Source organism: Daphnia pulex, chromosome 7, assembly GCF_021134715.1.
Source record: "Daphnia pulex isolate KAP4 chromosome 7, ASM2113471v1".
Lineage (NCBI taxonomy): Eukaryota > Metazoa > Arthropoda > Branchiopoda > Diplostraca > Daphniidae > Daphnia > Daphnia pulex.
The window spans coordinates 11595705-11616005 of record NC_060023.1 but is presented as its reverse complement, the minus strand read 5'-3'; the positions used below and the strand labels follow the sequence as shown (position 1 = coordinate 11616005).

Below are 20301 nucleotides of genomic sequence, written 5' to 3'. Positions count from 1 at the left end.
TTCCGTCGTTATCCTGCTGTTAATGGTTAGGATGTTGGAAGGAATGTTGATCGACTAAAAACAAATAAAGATAAAATAACGGCTGTCGAGAAACCTTGATGGATAACGGTGGTTTCGTTGGGCACATGGTGTAATGGTTAGGCAATTGAAACATTTCGCTGTCATCTCATGCTTTCTCGGATTTAGTAATTTGTTTACATTCAGAGTTGAGTTTTTAACGAACGTGAAAATGAGAATCGGGGTTAAAACAAATTTATTCTGGCAAAGTATTTTGAATGAGTTCTATGAGCTCCTCAATTTGTTCTTCAGTCAACCGTTCCTGATCTGTAGATTGGACAATCTAAAAAGGTTTGAATCACTGATTAAGACATGGACAATTCTAGTGGCATGCATAGCTTTTATACCAGTGATATTTCAACGTCAGTTTTAGGCCTCAGATTCAAGATCATGGTTTTCTCTTTTTTAGTCAGTCCAAACTTTTTCACATCCTCGAGAAATTTCTTGAAGCAACCCTCAGACTGTACTGCAGCTGGCGTGCCTTCAAGATATTTTATGGCCTATAGGCAAAAAGAAACTGGTGAATCGAAGCAGATACACATTGAAATCATTTGAAAAAATCCTTACTTCATACGTGATGGTGGCTAAGGACCCACTTTGATTCCTGGTTTGGTCTCCTTTGACTCTTGAACTGTTCAAAAGTCCCAGAACCTTGAAGAATGTTAGATTACAAATAAATTATTCAAAGCCACACATTCTCCAGTAAACAGGTTTTACCTACCTCAAAATTGCTAAGTATAGCCGTGTTTGCATCGATTCTGTAACACAAACAAAAAATGGGGTTGAGTGGAAGTTCATGGACAAATTTATACAATTAGCTTACATTTCCATTTCAATTACGATCAGTAGCCAGAAATGCTTGAAGATTCCAAACACGAGCAGATTGTTTTGAAAAAAATGCACGTTTTTTTAGAGAACTTTTCTTCACGCTGCAGTTGTAGGCAACGATGTCATTTGGAAACCGCGGTAAAATTATTTCGATTTCAATTCAGTTTTATCAATTCTATCTATTTAAAGAAATTTTGAAAATAATCCAGCAAGTATTATGTAATTTTCGTTTGATCAAAATTATCTTGTGGTTTTTAAAGGCACGAAGAGGAAGCAACGCTGTAATTGCTGTCTGCTAAATATTGGTAAACATTCTCTTTGGATGAGGTTTGCAATGTTGAAATCATGTCGTTGCTTTCAATTGCTACCTTGATTATTCAAAGAAAAAAGCCGACCGCACCGCAATATCGCAAGGTAAAGGTGCCCTATTTACTCTCTTTAGTATTTGAAGGTTTTCTTTGCTTAATCTACCTCGTGGGCATGTTTATTTCGTAAGGTTGATTCACCATAGTAAGCCATAAAAGATATATATGTTATCTTATCGCTTATCAGCAAGAATCATAGACCTATTACAACTACAGGTGAAGAATACAGGCAAGGCATAATCCTAAATTTTCTGTTGATGTAAATTATATTCTAACAAAGTAAAAAAAAATTGTATAGAGCAATGGATAACCAACCTAGTATTGTTGAAGCAGATGCTGTTCATCATAGGTTGAGTAATCAAGTCAATACAGTCAAAGATTTTCCCTATAGATGCTATGACTGCCCACAGTTATTTACTGCATTGGAAGACTTGGCTCAGCATTCCATTAAAAACCCAACCCACAGTGAAGAAATGTGTTTAAAGTGCAAGAAATCCATTGTTGTATTCTTTACATCTAAATGTGCAGTGAGAATTCACTCTTGTAACAAATCTGATGTTTGTCACAATCATTCAGATCTTCACTTTCACAGTCAGTTCCTTTTTACCAAATTAAATTCATCAGGTTTGATTCCTGATTACACTGTTATAGGATGTGACCTTCAGAGCTGTGAAGCTAGTTTTGATTTTTCAGCCAATGGTATCTTTAAGTATTTGAAACACGTCAACAGATACAAGCACACAACTGTTCCCGATTGCAGAAAATGTGCGTTACCAGAATTCCAATTAAGTGTCGGAGGAGAGAAAACCATTTCCCACTATTGTGTCAAAACTGGAAAAATTATCTGTGTTGGGAAACCTGTATTATCAGTTTCTAGTCGTTAGAAATCGTTCTTTTTTGCGCCTGTTTATCATGAAATGTTTTTTCTTTTATGTTTAACTACTTCCCTATCCTCCTTATTAACAAAAAAACCCGCGATTTACATGTCTACAAATTGACACACCCAGATGTTTTTGTGATGTTTGGCAACAATGTTTAGTCGTTAAGGAAATTTCTAATGTTTATCAACAAAAAATTCGGGACACACGGGAAAAAAAGAATACAGATAAAAACATTGACCTCTATTCATATATGGCGTGCTGAATTATACATATGTACTGCTAAGCTTTATGGTTTGACTGAACACGCCCGTGTTCAGTTTTCCTCTGAATTTTTTCAAGTCTTTGCTGGACTTTGGAAGAATATAGATGGATGAGTATTCAGGCGGAATTGAAGGTAAGAATTATTTCCCTTGACCTCCAGACATTTTACCAATGCATATTCTCAGAACGGCGTGTGATCTTTTACAAACCAAATATTTGTTTAGTAGTTCAAAATACTTGAGCAGTTTTTTTAATGACCTAGAAACAGATGCAGTTCATCATCGATTGGCTGGAGAGTCCCCAGCTATAGAGAAGAATTACCAATGCTACAACTGCAATCAGTCATTCTGTTCCTTGGTAGACCTTGGCAACCACTCCCAAAACTTACCTTGGCACAGTGTGGAGATTTGTTTAAATTGTACGGATCCCATCACAGTGTTTGTACAGAAATTTCCATTTAAAGTTGTCCGCCTTCACACATGCAAGAGGTCCCATCTTCGCTACCAAAACTCAGACCTTCACCTTCTTTCTATTCAGATTTCTAAAATTCTTTGCTGGAATGAGAAAACACAGCATCAGTCTGTGATTTTTTGTGATACCTGTAATGAGTTGTTTTCTCAGACCCCATTGGGTCTTTTCGAGTTTTTAGTTCATTCTAATTTAACTGCACACAATGTGATTCCATCAAGCCACTGTAAAAAATGTACCATGCCTGAATTCAAACTGACTGGTAGCAATTTAGAATGTTGTATTGCCCATTTTTGCACCAAAGATTCCAATTCAATTCTCAAGGAACTTATTCAAAAGAATGTTCAAAAGATTGAAAAACACAGTCAGACTAAAAAATAGTCTATCCCACATATATTACTATTTCTTGGGTTGAATAATATTCCTAATATACATTATACAATGTCTAATTATTATAATTATGCAAACTTGTTGACAGCAAATAAAGACCATGGGGCCTAGGAGAGAGGAACATTTTTGTAATATTCAAGTGACTTACTTATTGATTCTTCAGGGTTGTAAATAGGTTTGTAGCCGAGACGGAGAGTAGCCTTGAGCCGATTGAAGCAGTAGAAACAAACAATGAAGTACAATGTCGCTGGATGCGGAAAGGGGTTTTTGAGGTGCACCAATGGTCGTAGCATACGCGACACGAAATAAAGAAAAAGGACAAATATTACAGCAAGAGTAGCCGGATAGACAATCGACGAGGTCCTCATCGATCTAGCCTTCAAAAATGGATCAATAAATTCAAAGGCATTCTGAATGACCGTGTCGTCCGTGATGAACATGACTTCTCCGCCAACGGTCGATGGGTTTTCCAATAATTGATTCTTTGCAAGTATGTGAGCCCAGGCGGCATTTCCTGTTTTTTTTTTTCAAAAATTGATTACTGTAGCGTTTTTTAAATTAACTTCTTTGTTTTATTCATGTCTTCACGAACCAGCGTACGTGACTTGAATTCTTTCACCACCCCATCCGATCCTGTACAAACATCCGCCGTGATCTTTGGCGATCTTCAAAGCATGAGTGACGTAATAAGGGTCTAATTCTCCGTAAAGAAGAGTTGGGCGAAGACAAACCGTGGCTAAATTCCCCGAACCTGATGTCGTCGTGAATAGATTTTGGTTTTCTTAATTTCATTTTACAGCGATAAATAGGAGGATTAGTACCGTCTGACAATTCAATTCCATTGGCTTCCTTCACAAGGTTCTCTGCTTCGTACTTGGTTCGTCCATAGTGGCCAAATAGATAGCCATCTTTAGGTGGCGACTTGGCCAAGTGCTCGGCAGCCAAGAACAAAGGATCTTTTTTTGGTATCACCACGTGAGTCGTGCTCGTGAAAACTAGGCAGCCGACATTTGCTGCAATGCATTTGTGGATGACGTGACGAGTGCCTATAGTAATTGGGAAACACGTGTCCTGGGGAATCAGTGCAGGTATTGATTATTACCATACAAATACCATTGACGTTGACTTCCTCCATTACTTCGGCGGATGGGAAATGACTAAATCCAGTTTCTGCAGCTGCGTGAATGACGCAATGTACGCCGTCGAAAATGTCAAGACTCATCGTTTCTGGTTTGGTAATGTCAGCCACGAACGATTTTAAAACCTTTTTCTCCTCATAACCTAATTATTTTAGAAGGAAAATGAAAATTGGAGAAATTTGATGTATGTGTAAATTCTAATTGTACCAATGCGATTAGTTAGCACTTCTTTGTCTAGAACGCGAATCTCTGCCACTCTTTCGTCTTGCTGCAACAAACGAATAATGTGTTGCCCAAGAAATCCTTGGCCCCCTAAATATAAGAATTAAAAAATCTTCAAGTGGACCTGTACCATAAATCTGTGAGCACTTTAAAAATTAAAATTTAGGGTGTAGTTTTCTTGCAAGTCCTACATAGTATTTAGCAAAATTATTATTTGTTTGTATTTTTTTTTTGTTCCCAAAATAAACTTAGTTTATGTTTTAAGCAGTTCATCATACTTTATTATCAGCATTTTATCGAACGATTGCGTGCGTGAGCCAAGCCACATTTTGATAACCATGAAGTCCTCTTTAAGCCGATAACCAAAGTAAACAATTATGTTGCCAACATTTTGTACTCAATGGAAGGGAATGAATTGTACTCGAAATAAATATTGACAATTAATTATTAATACGTCAATAGATGTAATGTGCTTACCCGTAACAAGAACGATTTCGGAATCCATCCGGAACAGATTTTTAAATAACCCGGTAAAATTATAGACGTTGAATATGTTTGGCAACGTTGAATTCTAGCAGAAGAAAACTTGATTCTGAAAAAATGTGGACCACGTCGTTATTGCTCTGCTCATCTAATTCCAGTAATTCGCTTAATGCGAAACATTTGTACAAGTTTTTAATTCGAGAGTGTCGTAAGCTTCCAAAAAACACACAGTCTTATTACATTAATTTTGTTCGCCAGGTATGTTAAAAACTATTATCGTACACACTTCATTTAGACAACAGTTGTTAATTTTAATACGTTTTCCAATACCTTGTGTCCAGAAAAATTGAAAAAAGTATTCGATATAGTATAAGTAGATGCGACTGTCAGTAGCCTATAGTATGATATAAACTGAAGAATGGAGATACGTCTCGTAATATATTTTTTATCGCCAATGGGTTGGAACATATACAACATAACTTGATCTTTGCCCTCCGTTATCTTTATTCACCAGGGTTTTGGTCAACATGCTGAAGAAACTGATGCTGAAAGGATTAGAAAAATAATGCAGCGTGCTGTCGAAGATTCAAAGTGGATTTTGAATAAGGTAGTTAATTCTTAATTGATATATTCAATAATTGAACTGTTGAATCAAAATTGAAAGTATTGTTTTCCTTCTTTCAGTACTGTCCCAAAAAGTAAACAGAAAATTAATATGGAAAATATGGCTGAAAGATTCTGGAATACCCTGAAGGTCTGGAGTCAAAAGCCACATGTAGTCAACAAACGCTTGTCAGGTGTTGCATCAATAGCTAATTGGAAATGTGTGTCTCAATTTCTCTCCTGGCAAGAAATTATTGAAAAACATCTAGTACTGATTGGACTTGACGAGATAGAACTAGAAAAAAAAATGGATGGCATGAAGTGGTCAAAATCAGAACATTGGAGTATTGAAGAGCATCAAGAAAATACATGCTTAGCTTCCATCAGGAAATGTTTACCCAAGCAGAAGAGTCGCCATCAGACCATTTTAGAGCTTGAAATTATAGGTGTGATGTGATATCTTTTCAATTTTTAATACATTTGCTTATAATTGTCATTTGATTTTTTATCTTAGATTTCAAATTGAAATGTGCTGTTTATGTACCACTGAGTGCACCTGTTGAAGGTGAGATTGAACACCTTATTTCCCCTTGCCCTTATGCTGTTGTGCTTGGTTCATCAGACATTGAGCTTAATGTTTTCAAGTAAACCATATCAGTGTATATTACTTAAAAAAATTTTCGCTCTAATTTGCAACGATCTCCTTTTGTTTTAAAGAAGCGATATCAAGGGCGATTGGCTGTTGCAAAACGTATTGCCTAAATTGAGAAAGTGGCATGCAGAGATGGATGAGCAGCACTCTGCCGTTGAATCTATTCGTTTGGTATCTTTGGAGGCTTATAACAATCTTTATCAAGAGTTGAAGAAGAAATACGTCCCTAACATCACTAAGGTATTATTCAACGTTCTGTATTACTTTCTTACTTTAACGGTACATAAATTGAATCTAGGTTTGGCCTGAGTGTACAGACCCTCAAAAGTTTATTCACGAGGACGTAGCCATTGCCTCATATTTGATACTTATATGGCGTCAGGAGCAAGAGCAACTCAAATTAGATTCTGATTATAGACAAACCTTTATTGATATTGGTTGTGGCAACGGCCTTTTGGTTTATCTTTTGACATCGGAGGGATACCCCGGTAAAGGAATTGATATTCGAGCTCGCAGGATTTGGTCCTTATATCCACCAGAAATCAAACTCGAGGTAAAGAGGTGTCTTACATCAATTACAATTTTCTAATTTACCCTTTACCTGATATCTCTTTTAAGGTCTCTACTCTGATAGCGTCGGAAGATACTTTCTTCCTCGAATTTGACTGGCTTCTTGGAAATCACTCGGATGAATTAACTCCTTGGATCGCTGTTATGGCATTGCAGAGTTCGATCAAGAGGCAGCCAGAACGTTTGCCCACTCGTTATTGGGTATTGCCTTGTTGTCCTTTTTCATTTTGGGGTAAATTTCAGCGCGAAAAGTTCAATGCGGCCAATAGTTCCCGTTATTTTGAGTACTTGCGCTTTGTTGGTGAAATAGGACGTAGCTGCGGGTATCAAGTAGAAGAAGACAGGATGCGAATTCCTTCCACAAGGCGTACGTGTTTTGTGGGGTCCATTCAATCAAAGAGCGAGTCCGAGTGGGCCGATCTATTAAAGGCCAAATCTAGTATGATTGCTTTGAGTAAAGAAGGTGTTGAAGAAACCAAGTTCCAGCCCCGTTCCGCCGTAGAACTTATCCGCAATTGTACACGGGTTGAGCGAAGTATTCAAGATTCGTTTATTAACTTGACGGCTAAGTGTTTACTTGATTGCGGAACCCGGAATCAACCAGGGGAATGGAATTCGGGTGGGGAAATTAACTTAACAGATTTGGTGACACTGGTTCGTCAGGACTTCAAAGATTTCGATCAGTTAAAAAGCGAGTGCGGAGGAATTCAGACTTTATTGCGAAACCACTCTCACATTTTTGTTGTGCAAAACAAGTGCGTTCGTTTTCGTTCTCCCAAGGAGTTGTCGGTTGAGGAATGGCGAAATCAACAGAAGCATACTAAAGCAACTAAGAATAAGAGGTCCCGCCTAGATACCAATGCCCGAACGGATGTAAAAACAAGAATCTGTTGGTTTTTTGTAAATCATCCCGATGGGTGTCCCTTAAATCAAGATTTGTGTCGCTATCTCCATTGAACTACACATGTGAACTCGTAATAAAGTACATCAGTTTTCAAATTCCTAACTCTCAACTATATGATATATACGCATCCCTCACGAAAAAAAGAGGTAAGTTCAATTTAATTAATTATCTATGGTAAATTTAACATTGTCATGCTTATGTGTGCTTTATCAGTTTTTTCGTATTTTTTAAATTAGGCGGTTGAGTTGCGTATATTGGCAACGCCGCTTTAATTTCCAACAAAGTTCTACTGCTTGCAACTGCTGATCTGCTCCCCAAACAACATGGTCAAAGTCAAAACATCAGAATTCTAATTGTACATATCGATTTACTAATCGATTTGAACTTGTGTTGACCTTGTATTGAGACAGCTGTTTTAAAGGGGGGTAGGGAAAAAGGGGAGTAACCGGCCGTCGCCTCCACAGACCATTCTAGCTGTTGACGGGGAGCAGTCGCAGTTTTCGGTAGTTCTTTACCAGTTAATTATTTTGTGAAAGTTCGATTGCAAGATGGGGAATAAAAGGCGTAGGGAATCGGAAGCTTCTAGTTCTAGTGAATCTTCAAGTTCGTCGTCTTCGACAGACACTTCGGACGCCTCGTCCACCGACTCGTACGTCGCATCACGTAGGAAGAAGGGCAGTAAAAGGGACACGTCCCCCGATCGTATCCAAAAAAATCCCAGCAATCCGAAGGCGAGTGGTTCAGGGAGTGCTGCCGCAGCCTCAGTAGCACTGTCAAATCTTATTCGTGCAACTTTGGGTGGAGCCGGGGAAGAAGTCCCAGCCCAAGGAAGAGATGGTGATGCAGGCGGAATGGTTGCTCCGGCGGGGGCCGTGGCAGCAGCAAACGGTGTGGCAGCAGCAAACGGAGTGGCAGCAGCAGACGGAGTGGCAGCAGCAGACGGAGTGGCTCAGGAGAGACCGATTCCAGCGGTGGGGCAGGCCCTGTTACAGCTAGCCTCCTTCATAGAAGCTCAGCACGCCCCAAAAAGTAGTAGGAAGAAAAGACTCAAGCCTTCAATCAAGCAGAGCAGGCGCATGCTGAAAAGACTGAGAAGAGGAGCGAGCAACAAGAGAGTTGGGCAGCTGAAATCCAAATACAGATTGGATGTGGAAGACAGCATGGACTTTAAGGTCCCGTCAATCGACTTCGAGATGCACTTAAAATTGCAAAAGTTGTTAGGCCCATCAACCGGAAAAGGAGTCAATGAAGTTGAGAAGACTCTTTACAAAGTGCAGCAATCCATGCTCCCAGTTTTCTCAGTGCTTGCGTTTTTGGAGTCCAAAGAGTTGGAAGGAGATGCGGGTAAAGCAGTCCGTCATTTGGCTGAGTTAATCGGAAGATCCTATTTTGACGTTTCTGACTTGCGCCGTCGGAACATCTTGGAGATAGTGGGCCCTGCGATCATTCCGCTTCTAGAAGACCGTGAAATTTTTGAAGTCAGTGAAGGAAAAGATCTGTTCGGGAGCTCCGTCATGAAGAGGCTATCGAAAAGTGGGCGTTTCGTCAGAGAGCTGGTCGACCTGGACGTAGGAGGGCAGAGAAAGGGCAAGCTGCCAGTCAAAGAACGTGTCTCCTTACCCTCTTCCCACGATCAGCAGAGCAGTTACCGAGGCCGGCAGACCAACCACAGCAGTGGCGGAGCCGGTAACATCCGAGATGACAACGGTAACCAACGGCATGCCGTCCGTTTTCAGCAACCAGACTCCCGAGGTACCGGACACGGCGTAGGTGATCAGGGCCGCCAAGGGCCCGGATCGGCTAGCCGATGGAATAACAACCAACAGGATTGGAGCGACAATAGGTACGCAATAGATTTAATATATTCCCTTTCTAGCTCCCCTCCCCCAATAGCTTTAAGTATTATTGGTGGAAGAATAAGACATTTTTGGAGAGCTTGGGGACTTATTTCAGCCGATCCTTGGATCCTTAGTGTGGTCAGGAACGGGCTGGAACTTGAGTTCGAGTCACCTCCCACGATGCTTAATTTTCCGTCGAACGCACGAATGGGAGAAGAGCAATTGAACATTGGGCGGGACGAAGTTAGGTCGTTAATTCAAAAAGGAGCGGCGGTAAGGGCCAGTACGATCCGGTTTGTCAGCCAGATGTTCATTATAAAGAAACAGTCGGGAGGATTTAGACCTATAATTAATTTGAAAAGTCTCAATCAATTTGTGGTATATAGACACTTTAAGATGGAGAACCTGGCCTCGCTCAGGCACTTGATCGTAAAAGGGGATTGGATGGTGAAGCTGGACCTAAAAGACGCGTATTTGACAGTCCCCGTCCATCGTGATTTCCACGAGTTCCTTCAATTCATATGGGAAGGGGAAGTGTTCCAGTTTACCTGTCTTTGCTTCGGCCTGGCCTCTGCCCCTTGGGCGTTCACTAAGCTTTTAAAACCAGTGGTAGCTTTCTTGAGGAGCCTCGGGTTTAGGGTGATCATTTATCTCGATGACATCATCCTGCTGAATCAGTGTAGGAGGGTAATCGTAGAGCAACTAAATTTTATTAAAAAATTGTTACAAATTCTGGGTTTTGTGATCAATTCGGAGAAGTCTGTAGAGACTCCGGCCCAATTGATGGAATTTTTGGGCATGTTGGTCGACTCAATTTTGATGCGGTTCCGCTTGCCAGAAAAAAAGATCGAGTCAATAGGAACCAGGAGTGCGGAATTGGCAAAAAGATCAAGGGTAGCACTGAGGGAGCTAGCGAGTCTGTTAGGCAGTTTTACCTGGGCGGCAACAGCGGTGCCGTTTGCACAGGCTCACTACAGAGAGGTGCAAGCTCTTTATATAGAAGGCGCAAGAGCGAATGAAGGGAACCTGCAGGGAAAAATTGTCCTTTCACGAGCAGCCAAAGAAGAGTTAGAGTGGTGGGCAAAAAACCTGGCCACCGGTGAAGGCCAGTCTATGTTTGAGTCAGAGCCCATCATGTCAATTTGTGCCGACGCGTCGCTTTCGGGCTGGGGGGCGGAGTGTAACGGTCTCCGCACCGGTATGACGTGGTCACAGGATGAGGCGGGAAGCCACATCAATGAGTTGGAGTTGTTGGGCGCCTTCAATGCGCTCAGATCGTTCGCCGCATTTGAAAGGAACTGCACTGTCGAGCTCAGACTGGACAACACAACGGCCGTTGCGTATATCAATAAGAAAGGGGGCACACATTCCGAATCGTTGACGCGTTTGGCCGTCCAAGTTGCGCGCTGGTGTGAGGAGCGAAATGTTTCATTAAGGGCGCAGTATTTACCGGGAATTTTGAACGTTATCGCAGACAGGGAGTCGAGAAGGAGGATCGATTGGAGCGACTGGCAACTGGATCCGAGGACATTTCAAGCTCTTTGGAGAGTTTGGAAGGTCTCGATCGACCTGTTTGCGAACCCCTGGAACGCGCAGCTGCCAAAATTTGTGTCCTGGAACCCACAGCCCGGAGCCTGGGCATGGAATGCGTTTTCTCTGAATTGGGCGGAGCTGAAAGGGGCATATGCGTTCCCGCCATTCGCAGTCATTCGGGATTGCCTGTCGAAAGCGCGGAGGGAAAAAGCGTCGATTTTATTGATCTGCCCACTTTGGCCGGCTCAGCCGTGGTTCCCGACGCTGTTGAGCATGGCGTGCGACACCCCTCGGGTCTTGAGGCCGAGCCCAGGGCTGCTGAGATCGGTCAAAGGGGAGACGAACCCACTATGCAGCATTCCGGGCTTCCGGCTAGTCGCCTGGAAATTGTCAGGGCGATGTACGGAAAGCAAGGTTTTTCGGGAGAAGTGGTCGAGCTTTTCGTGGGGGCCATCAGATCAAATACAACCAGCGCGTACGGTAGTGCCTGGCGAATTTGGGCAGATTGGTGTGTGGGAAGGGGTTCGGATCCCATGTGTAATGATTTGATCGTGGTAACGGCCTTTTTGGCGGAGCAATCCAGGTCAAAATCATACAGTACGGTCAATGTGTATAGATCCGCCCTGTCCGCCACACTAGAAAAGGTTGAAGGCTTCCCAGTGGGCCAACATCCAAAGATTTTATTATTAATGAAAGGCATTTACAACAAAAAACCACCGGCAGCCAAGTATGACTCCGTTTGGGATGTAGATACAGTGCTGTCTCACCTCAAAAGAAAAGAAAATGCGGCCCTCTCTCTATGCGCGCTGGCGTCGAAATTAGCGACACTCTTGGCCCTGGCCACCTTGTTTCGAGCGTCGGACCTGGCGTCGGTAAATTTTAAGTCCATTATATTCGCAGAAAATAGAGTCTCCTTCGCCCTCAACAGACCCCGCAAGGCTCAGAAAGCAGGATCGCTGCAGTCTTTCTCATTGGAAAAGCTAGATGACGAGCTGCTGGACCCGGTTGCGTGCCTACGAGCTTACATTTTGAAAACAGAGGCGTTCAGGGGCCCTCATAACGAGGGCTCGCTGTTTATCAGCTCAGTAGGTCAGCACAATCCGGTCAAGAGCGTAACGATATCTGGCTGGATCAAACAAGTCTTGAGAGAGGCGGGAATAGACATAAATATGTTCTCGGCCCACTCAACACGGGGGGCCGCGGCTTCGAAGGCAATCGCAGCTGGAATCTCGGTTGATACGGTCTTGCGCGCGGGTCATTGGGCCTCCGCGTCCACCTTCAGAAAGTTTTATCATCGTGAAGTAACGACGGACCCATCACTGGTCGGAATTGTTCTTCAGACGGATGGAATCAGCAGCTAAAAAACAAGTATTTAATCTGCTCCTGTTTTTATCAATTCACGTCATTTATTTATTCGCATTGTACGGGGGGAACCGCGTCCCGTTAATTTATATGGATGTAATATTCAGAAAGGTCGTAAGTTTGTGTAGGTATTTATTTTAGTCGCTTTAAATATCACAAGTTCAAATCGATTAGTAAATCGATATGTACAATTTGAAATTGTCCCAGTCTACGCCAGGACAATTAGAATTGTACGAGATTGTACGCTTCGATTTGAACTGTAAAGATCCCTCCCATTCCCACCACTTACAGTTCAAATAATCTATCGTTCGTGAGGTCCGTCTTAGGTAGATCCGAATTAAAATCATAATGGTTTTCCTTTCTTTTCAATTAGATCATCCGGTAACAGCAACGCTTTCCGTGGAAGAGGCCGGGGATATCGTGGTCGAGGAGACTAAGAGTCGGATGGCCATCTCATGGACACCATGAGAAATTCAAGCCACGCAGGAGATCGGAGTCATTTTTTGTGCTGCTCCCCCCTTTCCTTTGTTTATTTGTTTATTTTGTTTGTTGAGCCGTTTGTTTGTTTGCCCGCCCACCCTCCCTACCTTTGTTATCAGCGAATGGTCTGAGGAGGCGACGGCCGGTTACTCCCCTTTTTCCCTACCCCCCTTTAAAACAGCTGTCTCAATACAAGGTCAACACAAGTTCAAATCGAAGCGTACAATCTCGTACAATTCTAATTGTCCTGGCGTAGACTGGGACAATTTCAAATTGTATCTTGTAAGTCGTAAGTTCGAAGATTGTGGTTGTTCGTTGATTACTTTACACGCGATTGCAACAGAGAAGTCAAACCAAGGAAATGTGTGATCTACAAATCGGCAGGCTGTCTAAGTGTGACAAAAGCATCTCCTTTCCAAGACTAAGAGTGTATCAAGCTTCATTACGGGTTCCTTCTGAAAACAACTTCAGCTCAAGATTTTAAAGTAAGTTTTTGTAACATAATTAACTCTCATTAATTTAAAACCATTGCTCATTTTACGTATTTGTAAAAGTCCGATCCTTTCCCAAATTTATTTATTCTTCCTTCTTCTGGTTACTAAATGGTTCTCTAACATGGTAACTATTTATCTTGTATCAAGACGAACCTGAATTTTGAGATCCTCGTTAAATTTCCATTCGGTTTCGTACGTCAATAGAAAAAAATCCCAAGCCAAAATCACGCTTAATTGAAATTTTACCAGAACGTTCCTGACCAAATCCAGACTTTTGCTAGAAACAGTCCATTTCATCTCTGATTTCAACCCCAATTGTCACGAATTGAATTTTCTTGTCATAAACGTCCGACGTGCCTGCTGTTTTACTCAGTAGACTTTGATGTACGTAATGTCTGAAACGAAGAAAATGTTGAGACTGTGTAGCGTCACTCTATGTACGCTAGAACTAGAAGGTGATCGTTCTACTCGTCCTATTGTTGTCAGGCTTGATTAAGGTATTTATTTAAATTTAATGTGTTTATTAATTTCCTTAAAAGCAAGCTGTTAATGTCAGCGATTGAAGACCAGAGAGTAGATTCCTCTGTTTAATTTAGGTGTAATTTTACGTAAAATTTTAAGATGTGGTTTTATGTGATTGATTTTTCATCGTTTACCCAAATTTTTTTGTAATTGGGTAAGATTGTTTACCCTTAGACTCTGTGAAATCTCTTACATCTTAAAAAATTTAATTAACTGCTTAATTCTACTTTACTCCGTTCATATGGCTCGTAGGCCTAGTGAACAGAAAGTTAAGACGACGAAAGTCCAACCATCAACTGCATACTTCCTACTCGCAATAATGAGTAAATGTTTCGTTTTTTTTTTACATCGAGTTTCGTATCAATTCAACTATTTTTTCTCTATGTGCACTCTTACGTTACTTTATAATGGCTTAAGTTAAATTTTGGTATATTTTCAACATGTTTCAACTGATGCAGTGTTTGTTAATTATTTTTCAATTACCATTGTAGAGTTCAACCTGCAGACGGGCCGGCCAGTTTGCATATCCTTCAAGCTTGAAGGTCGAGGGAAACATTGTGTAAAACTGTCAATGCGGCGGTGTAGAGGTTGGGTGAGAACTGGACGTGTTTCATCATTATCATGCAGGTACAATAGCCGCAAGGCTCAGCCATTTGATATTCATTTTGATTTTGGTTTTTGTAGACCCATCCCCATCAACGTCAACCTAAAGAAGGAAAGGCTAGTTTGCATTTCCTTCACTTTCGAAGGTCAAGGAGATCATTACGTAAAACTGTCAATGCGGTGGTGTAGAGGTTGGGTGAGGACGACACGTGTAACATCATTATCAAGTAGGTAAAATAGCCGCAAGGTTTAAGATATGGGTCAGGGTGAGAAAAAGTCGTATAAAAGGAGAGAGAAAAGTCGACAAGGATCAGTCGAACGAGTATCTCCGACACGGTAACAACTTCAGCGCACTATTGGTCACCAGCTGCATTCTTCATCGTATCATCAGTTCGCAATCATGGGTAAATATTCTGTTACTTCTGTTATTTAGTATCAATTTCTATTGTTTTTAGTCAGTAATTTTTGAATATTAATGTTCAAATTATTTATTGTCTAGTAAACTATGGCGTTGTTCTGCTGTTGGGTGTTGAATCGCTGACGGTTGGGTCGACCACTGGTGTACCGATGTCTCCTGGTCCTGTGTATGGTGGATATAAAAGCACAACATTGCTGTCTTAATACTCATCATCAACCAATGCTGCTCCAGCTTACACCACCAAGGCTTCAGACAAGTTGCATTAAAGGAGAGAAAAGCCTTTTCCGACACGACAACAACTTCCGCGCACAATTTGTCACCAACTGCCTTCTTCATCGTATAAAGCGGTAAATTTCAGTTTTCTACATGGAATTGTGTATCAACTCTCCTTTTTTAAATAATGTCTGTTGCATAATTATGTTCCTATAATTTATTGTATAGTAAACTGTGGCGTCGTGCTGCTGTTGGTTGTTGTCCTGAAATACTACACCACCGAGGCTTCAAAGTATTACACTACAATTTATGCTGCTGCGAGATGCATCACTAAAGAGCCCGAGTACTACATCCTGATTCCATTCGTATTAAGCCACAACCATTTGGTATTAATTTGATATTGTTTGTTGTATACCCACCCCCAGCAACGTCCAATATGCATGTCCTTCACGCTTGAAGGTCGCGGAGATCATTACGTAAATCTGTCAATGCGGTGGTGTAAGGTTGGGTGAGAACAGAAAGTGTTTGCTTTATTATCGAGCAAGTTTAATAGGGGCGTAAGGCTTAAGAGAGGGGTCAGGGTGAGAAAAAGTCGTATAAATGGCAAGAGAAAAGTCGATAGGGATCAGTCGAGTGAGTATCTCCATCACGGCAACAACTGCAGCCCACTATTTGTCACCAACTTCCTTCTTCATTGTACAACCAGTTCGCAATCATGGGCAAAAATTCATCTTTATTTCGAGTCGTGAATCAATTTTGTCTTGTTTTCAGTTTATATTAGTAGTTATGAGTTTATATTCGATAATGTTCAAATCGTTTATATTGTTTAGTTCACTCTGGCGCCGTGCTGCTGTTTGGTGTCTTATCGTTGAAGGTTGGGTCGACCACGGGTTTACTGATGTCTTCTGGTCATCGTGGAGACTAAGCAACAGCAGCGAAAGAATACTACACCACGCCGCCGCCTTCGAAACATCTACTTACAACACCGAGGCCCCCAAGTGCTACACCACCAAGGCTCAAGAGTTACGCTACAAATTACGCTGCCCCGAGTTACATCACCAAAGCGCCTGAGTACTACATCCCCGAGGCACTACAACTGAGGCGGTGAAGTACTACGTAGCCTAGGCTTACAACACAGCAGCTGCTCCTTCATACTACGTTGAACTGAAATACTACACCAAGGCTGCAGTTAACTACACCACAACCTACGCTACACCTAGCTACTATGACGAAGCCCCCAACTACTACACCGAAGAGGCCACATGTTACACATCAACGTACAGTGCCCCAGTTTACTACACCGAGGAACCCAAGTATTACTCTGCTCCAAGCTACTACCAAACTGAGGCTCCTGTTTACCAAGGCCACCGAGTATTATACTACAACCAAACGGTAAATATTGTTTCAACATGGAGTTTTGTATCACTTAATTATTTTTTTCTCTTTGTTAATATGACATTTCATATTGAAAATTGATGTTCATATTTTGTACCGTCTAGTTAACTATGGCGTCGTGCTGCTGTTGGTTGTATTATCCTTGATGGCTGGGTTGACCACTGGTGTACCGATGTCTCCTGGGTATGGCGGATACCAAACCGCAACGCCGGCGTCTTACTATACAACAACATACGCAGCAACCGGATACTACACCCCCAAGGCCCTAGAGTATTACACCATAACTTATGATGTCCCGAACTTCTACACCAAAGCTTCGATGTTTAACTCAGCCCCGTGTTAAACCACCAAGGGAGCGGAGTACTACACCACCAAGGGAGCGGAGTACTACACCACCAAGGGAGCGGAGTACTACACCACCAAGGGAGCGGAGTACTACACCACCAAGGAAGCGGAGTACTACACCACCAAGGAAGCGGAGTACTACACCACCAAGGAAGCGGAGTACTACACCACCAAGGAAGCGGAGTACTACACCACCAAGGGAGCGGAGTACTACACCACCAAGGGAGCGGAGTACTACACCACCAAGACAGCTGCATATTCGTACTACGTTAAACCGGAATGCTAAACCGAGGCTCCAGTTTTCTATACTACAGCCCGCGCTTCTCCCAGGTACTATACCACCAAGGCAACTGAGTATTACACCACTTCTTATGCTGCTACCACCTACTACACCGAAGCTCCGAAGTTTTACTCTGTGCTGAGTTACCACACCATTAAGGAAGCCGAACATTACACCACAAACGCTTCCGCAACTTACTACATGAAATTTCTAAATGCTAGACCCGAAATTTCTATTTGATTTTATTTAGATATGTCGGTTTTCTTCATGGTCGTTGGTCATTGGGAATTAATTGTTGATCTTGATTGAGAAAATAAAATTTCTAATGCCGGTAATTCGTTTGTAAGACTTGGTAGTAACTTCAAGCCTGTCAACGTTGCGGCAGGTGTCTATTGGTGTTGGACTTCTCTAAGGCCAGTATCCTACGTTGTGATTTGTCTGTTATGTTTTGGAAGTGATTACTGCCTTAATCGCTCTGCATACGGATTTGTTTTAGTGGTTCGACGTGAAGTTTCAAGGGAAGTTACGAAAGAATCTTGTAACTGTTGATTTTTGCAAATCTTATATGTAAAAGGGAAGTGGTTGATCTTGGTATAAATGAAAGACTTTGAAGTTGAGGAAATTCCTAAACAAAACTTGGTATAAATTAAGAGACAATGAACAAATAACTTTGAAAAGAATTGTGTTATATTGTCCCACCTCCACCCACAATTCCACCACATTTTACAGTCACATGCATACATACATACACTTAAGTTAACCCGTTGGCTGCCACGCCATACAACCCGTAGGTTGCACTCTACTACTCTACGCGCCACGTCTGAAGGATCCATGACCAAGTGGGACTTGCCATTGCTGACAAGTCCGTGCTGACAAGGGGAGGACTAAGGTGCATTGCCTTTTAACAGGCTTGCCTTGCGGCAAAGTTTGGGCTTGGCGACTCCCCGACCCCGCGGCTTTTAAACCACGAGACCGAACAGCGCGGCCCGTGCAGTGGAGAACAAAGGTGTGGCAGCCAACGGGTTAACTAACACTAACACAATAATACCAACAATACGATTATCCAAGTTGATGACGAGTCTCGGTGTCGGTCGCGATTTCACCGAGTTTCGTTCGCACCAGGAGCAGGGGCAACGTCCGATGGAGACCGGTGACGACTGTTAAAGATGGGAAAATCCATCTTCTCGACGTCTCCTCTGCATTACCTGAATCAAGACAAACAATTCTTATTAAGTGACATGCCAATAAAAGTTACATAATAGTCACATAATACATATGGGATCATTGATCTGTTTTTTTTTTGCTCAAAACTTCAAAGGCGCGCTTTAAATTGCTTAAAATCTACCTAACAATATTGAGAACTGTACACATAACAAAGCTCACTTGCTAGTCTAAAAAAAAAATTCCGGAAGTAGATCGGAAGTAACCACAGCGCCTCAACCATTGAGCTGTCATCAAATTAAACCACATATTCGTGATCTCCATGAAATTTGGGGTCGATTAGGTGTGATTTAAACGAAATCCAAAATTTGGCCAAAATCGAGAATTTTCCTGAACTATAGTTCAGGAAAATTTTCGAAACCGGAAGTACGAAAACGTAAAAAATATAACATGAACTTTACCACAAATTTTACGAGGATCACGAATATGTGGTTCTTTTGCTCCTCAAATGAATATTTACTGAACTACAGACTGAAATGAGCAAACCGGAAGTAGAAAAAAAAAGCAAAATATCGAAAATTTAACAAGTGAGCTTTGTTGCTGGCATAGTAATCGTCAGTTATCACTAAATATTTCAAAAAAATAACTGCCGATAAATGTTAAAAGCCATGTGCAAAGTTTCTGAAACTGACTGTTTTGACAGCTTTAAATTTTCAAAAAGCCATCTAGCGTTGGAAAAAAGAAACTTCAATGTTAAACTTCGTTGGCGCGTAAGAAAGGCCTGATTTTGGAAACTACTACACAGACAGAGTCTAACTCAACTAGACTATTGGTAGATAACCTACGAAAATAAATCAAATGTTGGGTACCTGGGCATAATCCCGTGGTGAATGATGACAGGTGTGTCACAGCGGGCGGAAGCGAACACTGAAGTTATTTAATTCGCCAATGAAGCACAGGAAGCAGCGTACGTGGTGAAGATAAGGACCCGAACGTTGGTAGAAGTCCTTCTTCTGTCATGGACAAAAACCAGCGCTGGTTCAGGACTCACGATTCCATGAAGAAACTGCGTTGTAGATTGAACTGGCGGCCGACTCGCGATCTCAGAGGACGTCATAAATAGTTCTGTAAAAAGGAGTTGGGAATTAAAAGGAAGCTTAAACAAAATTAACTCATAGTAGCATGGTAAAAGGTGATAATGATGTTTACCTTTATCATTTGGGTGACAAATTCAGTAAGGCATTTGACTTTGATCAAGCAGATCTGGAAATGTACTAAATGCACTCACACTCTTCATGTACATTCACTGAAACTGGAACTGTAATTAGCAATTGGATAAGGAAAATTATCTATATTATTTACAAATTTACATATGAAAAACAAAACTCTACCTATCTCTCAGCTGGGTTGCCTTCTGAGCGGCTGTAGAAACAGTTGTACACTCGACAAACATTCTGACACAGGTTACACTTGCAAGATTCAGAAAAGATCCATGGTCCATGCACAAAAACTTTTGTCTAATTCCACTGTATGCAGGCTTCAAATATGAATTTCAGGCTTTTGACAGCATAAGGATCTAATGGATGGAAAGTGACTGAGCACTAAGTCAACTTGTTGGAATGACGGACTGACTTTCTAGAATTTGAAGAAATGGATGTAATAGATAAAAAAATAAGGAAACTAGGTCAAGATAAACTTACACAAACGAAGTTCAATTGAGAATTCACAGAAAAATAAGTAAATAGCAAGTTAGCAACAATTTGTTTCGCCATGTTTCATGAAGCAGGCTGTATGACAAAATCAACTGAAGACAGTGGCATCTAGCGGTCAGTAA

At 41.5% G+C, this 20301-nt stretch overlaps 4 protein-coding genes and 3 long non-coding RNA genes across 12 annotated transcripts; 4 read left to right on the top strand and 3 right to left on the bottom strand.

The window, feature by feature from the left end:
• Positions 1 to 236: 236 nt before the first annotated feature.
• LOC124196687 (3 beta-hydroxysteroid dehydrogenase type 7-like) lies at positions 237 to 5203 on the bottom strand. The gene is made up of 11 exons (XM_046591854.1): positions 5089 to 5203; positions 4597 to 4701; positions 4364 to 4531; positions 4072 to 4296; positions 3843 to 4001; positions 1566 to 3764; positions 881 to 1064; positions 779 to 815; positions 625 to 708; positions 405 to 557; positions 237 to 340 (listed from the first exon to the last, which is right to left on the bottom strand). The coding sequence occupies exons 1-6, from the start codon at positions 5114 to 5116 to the stop codon at positions 3358 to 3360; spliced, it is 1092 nt and encodes a 363-aa protein (XP_046447810.1). The 5' UTR covers positions 5117 to 5203; the 3' UTR covers positions 237 to 340; positions 405 to 557; positions 625 to 708; positions 779 to 815; positions 881 to 1064; positions 1566 to 3357.
• LOC124198433 (DNA-directed RNA polymerase III subunit RPC9-like) lies at positions 254 to 888 on the bottom strand. Its single transcript, XM_046594267.1, has 5 exons — positions 881 to 888; positions 779 to 815; positions 625 to 708; positions 405 to 557; positions 254 to 340 (listed from the first exon to the last, which is right to left on the bottom strand). Exons 1-5 carry the CDS (start codon positions 886 to 888, stop codon positions 254 to 256), a joined length of 369 nt encoding a protein of 122 aa, XP_046450223.1.
• Positions 5192 to 7918, top strand: LOC124196683 (probable tRNA (uracil-O(2)-)-methyltransferase). Of its 3 annotated transcripts, none has more exons than XM_046591846.1 (7): positions 5192 to 5352; positions 5609 to 5701; positions 5779 to 6143; positions 6212 to 6341; positions 6418 to 6589; positions 6648 to 6902; positions 6968 to 7918. In XM_046591846.1, the coding sequence occupies exons 3-7, from the start codon at positions 5810 to 5812 to the stop codon at positions 7874 to 7876; spliced, it is 1800 nt and encodes a 599-aa protein (XP_046447802.1). In that variant the 5' UTR covers positions 5192 to 5352; positions 5609 to 5701; positions 5779 to 5809; the 3' UTR covers positions 7877 to 7918. The 3 variants fall into 3 exon arrangements, with proteins under 3 accessions (XP_046447802.1, XP_046447800.1, XP_046447801.1); XM_046591844.1 differs by having other exon boundaries at positions 5193 to 5352; positions 6415 to 6589; XM_046591845.1 differs by lacking the exon at positions 5192 to 5352 and adding an exon at positions 5507 to 5527 and having other exon boundaries at positions 6415 to 6589.
• Positions 7919 to 8371: 453 nt separating this feature from the next.
• LOC124198432 lies at positions 8372 to 13295 on the top strand. Its single transcript, XM_046594266.1, has 2 exons — positions 8372 to 12562; positions 12930 to 13295. The coding sequence occupies exon 1, from the start codon at positions 8372 to 8374 to the stop codon at positions 11741 to 11743; it is 3372 nt and encodes a 1123-aa protein (XP_046450222.1). The 3' UTR covers positions 11744 to 12562; positions 12930 to 13295.
• A 14-nt stretch (positions 13296 to 13309) lies between these two features.
• On the top strand, positions 13310 to 14791 carry LOC124196691. The gene is made up of 3 exons (XR_006875793.1): positions 13310 to 13521; positions 14544 to 14679; positions 14737 to 14791. It is a non-coding gene; the product is annotated as an uncharacterized LOC124196691 (long non-coding RNA).
• A 60-nt stretch (positions 14792 to 14851) lies between these two features.
• LOC124196678 lies at positions 14852 to 17641 on the top strand. Of its 4 annotated transcripts, none has more exons than XR_006875791.1 (6): positions 14852 to 14882; positions 14944 to 15059; positions 15155 to 15420; positions 15515 to 15672; positions 16117 to 16678; positions 16786 to 17641. It is a non-coding gene; the product is annotated as an uncharacterized LOC124196678 (long non-coding RNA). The 4 variants fall into 4 exon arrangements; XR_006875790.1 differs by having other exon boundaries at positions 14868 to 14886; XR_006875789.1 differs by lacking the exon at positions 14852 to 14882 and having other exon boundaries at positions 14908 to 15059; positions 15515 to 15629.
• Positions 17642 to 18345: 704 nt separating this feature from the next.
• LOC124196650 lies at positions 18346 to 20272 on the bottom strand. Its single transcript, XR_006875777.1, has 5 exons — positions 20168 to 20272; positions 19859 to 20102; positions 19677 to 19785; positions 19337 to 19592; positions 18346 to 18511 (listed from the first exon to the last, which is right to left on the bottom strand). It is a non-coding gene; the product is annotated as an uncharacterized LOC124196650 (long non-coding RNA).
• Between the last annotated feature and the right edge of the window lie 29 nt (positions 20273 to 20301).

Bases quoted from the DNA above. Each gene is read 5' to 3' on its own strand.
- LOC124198433 (XM_046594267.1), bottom strand. The intron at 709-778 runs GTAGGTAAAACC...ACATTCTTCAAG, and splicing joins CTATACTTAGCAATTTTGAG to GTTCTGGGACTTTTGAACAG. The intron at 341-404 runs GTATAAAAGCTA...AAACCTTTTTAG, and splicing joins CTGACGTTGAAATATCACTG to ATTGTCCAATCTACAGATCA.
- LOC124196687 (XM_046591854.1), bottom strand. From the start codon at position 5,116: ATGGATTCCGAAATCGTTCTTGTTACGG. The intron at 4,702-5,088 runs GTAAGCACATTA...TCTTATATTTAG, and splicing joins CGAAATCGTTCTTGTTACGG to GGGGCCAAGGATTTCTTGGG. The intron at 3,765-3,842 runs GTTCGTGAAGAC...AAAAAAAAACAG, and splicing joins AATTCAAGTCACGTACGCTG to GAAATGCCGCCTGGGCTCAC.
- LOC124196683 (XM_046591844.1), top strand. From the start codon at position 5,810: ATGGAAAATATGGCTGAAAGATTCTGGAATACCCTGAAGGTCTGGAGT. The intron at 6,144-6,211 runs GTGTGATGTGAT...TTTTTATCTTAG, and splicing joins TTTAGAGCTTGAAATTATAG to ATTTCAAATTGAAATGTGCT. The intron at 6,342-6,414 runs GTAAACCATATC...TTTGTTTTAAAG, and splicing joins ATTGAGCTTAATGTTTTCAA to AAGCGATATCAAGGGCGATT.
- LOC124198432 (XM_046594266.1), top strand. From the start codon at position 8,372: ATGGGGAATAAAAGGCGTAGGGAATCGGAAGCTTCTAGTTCTAGTGAA.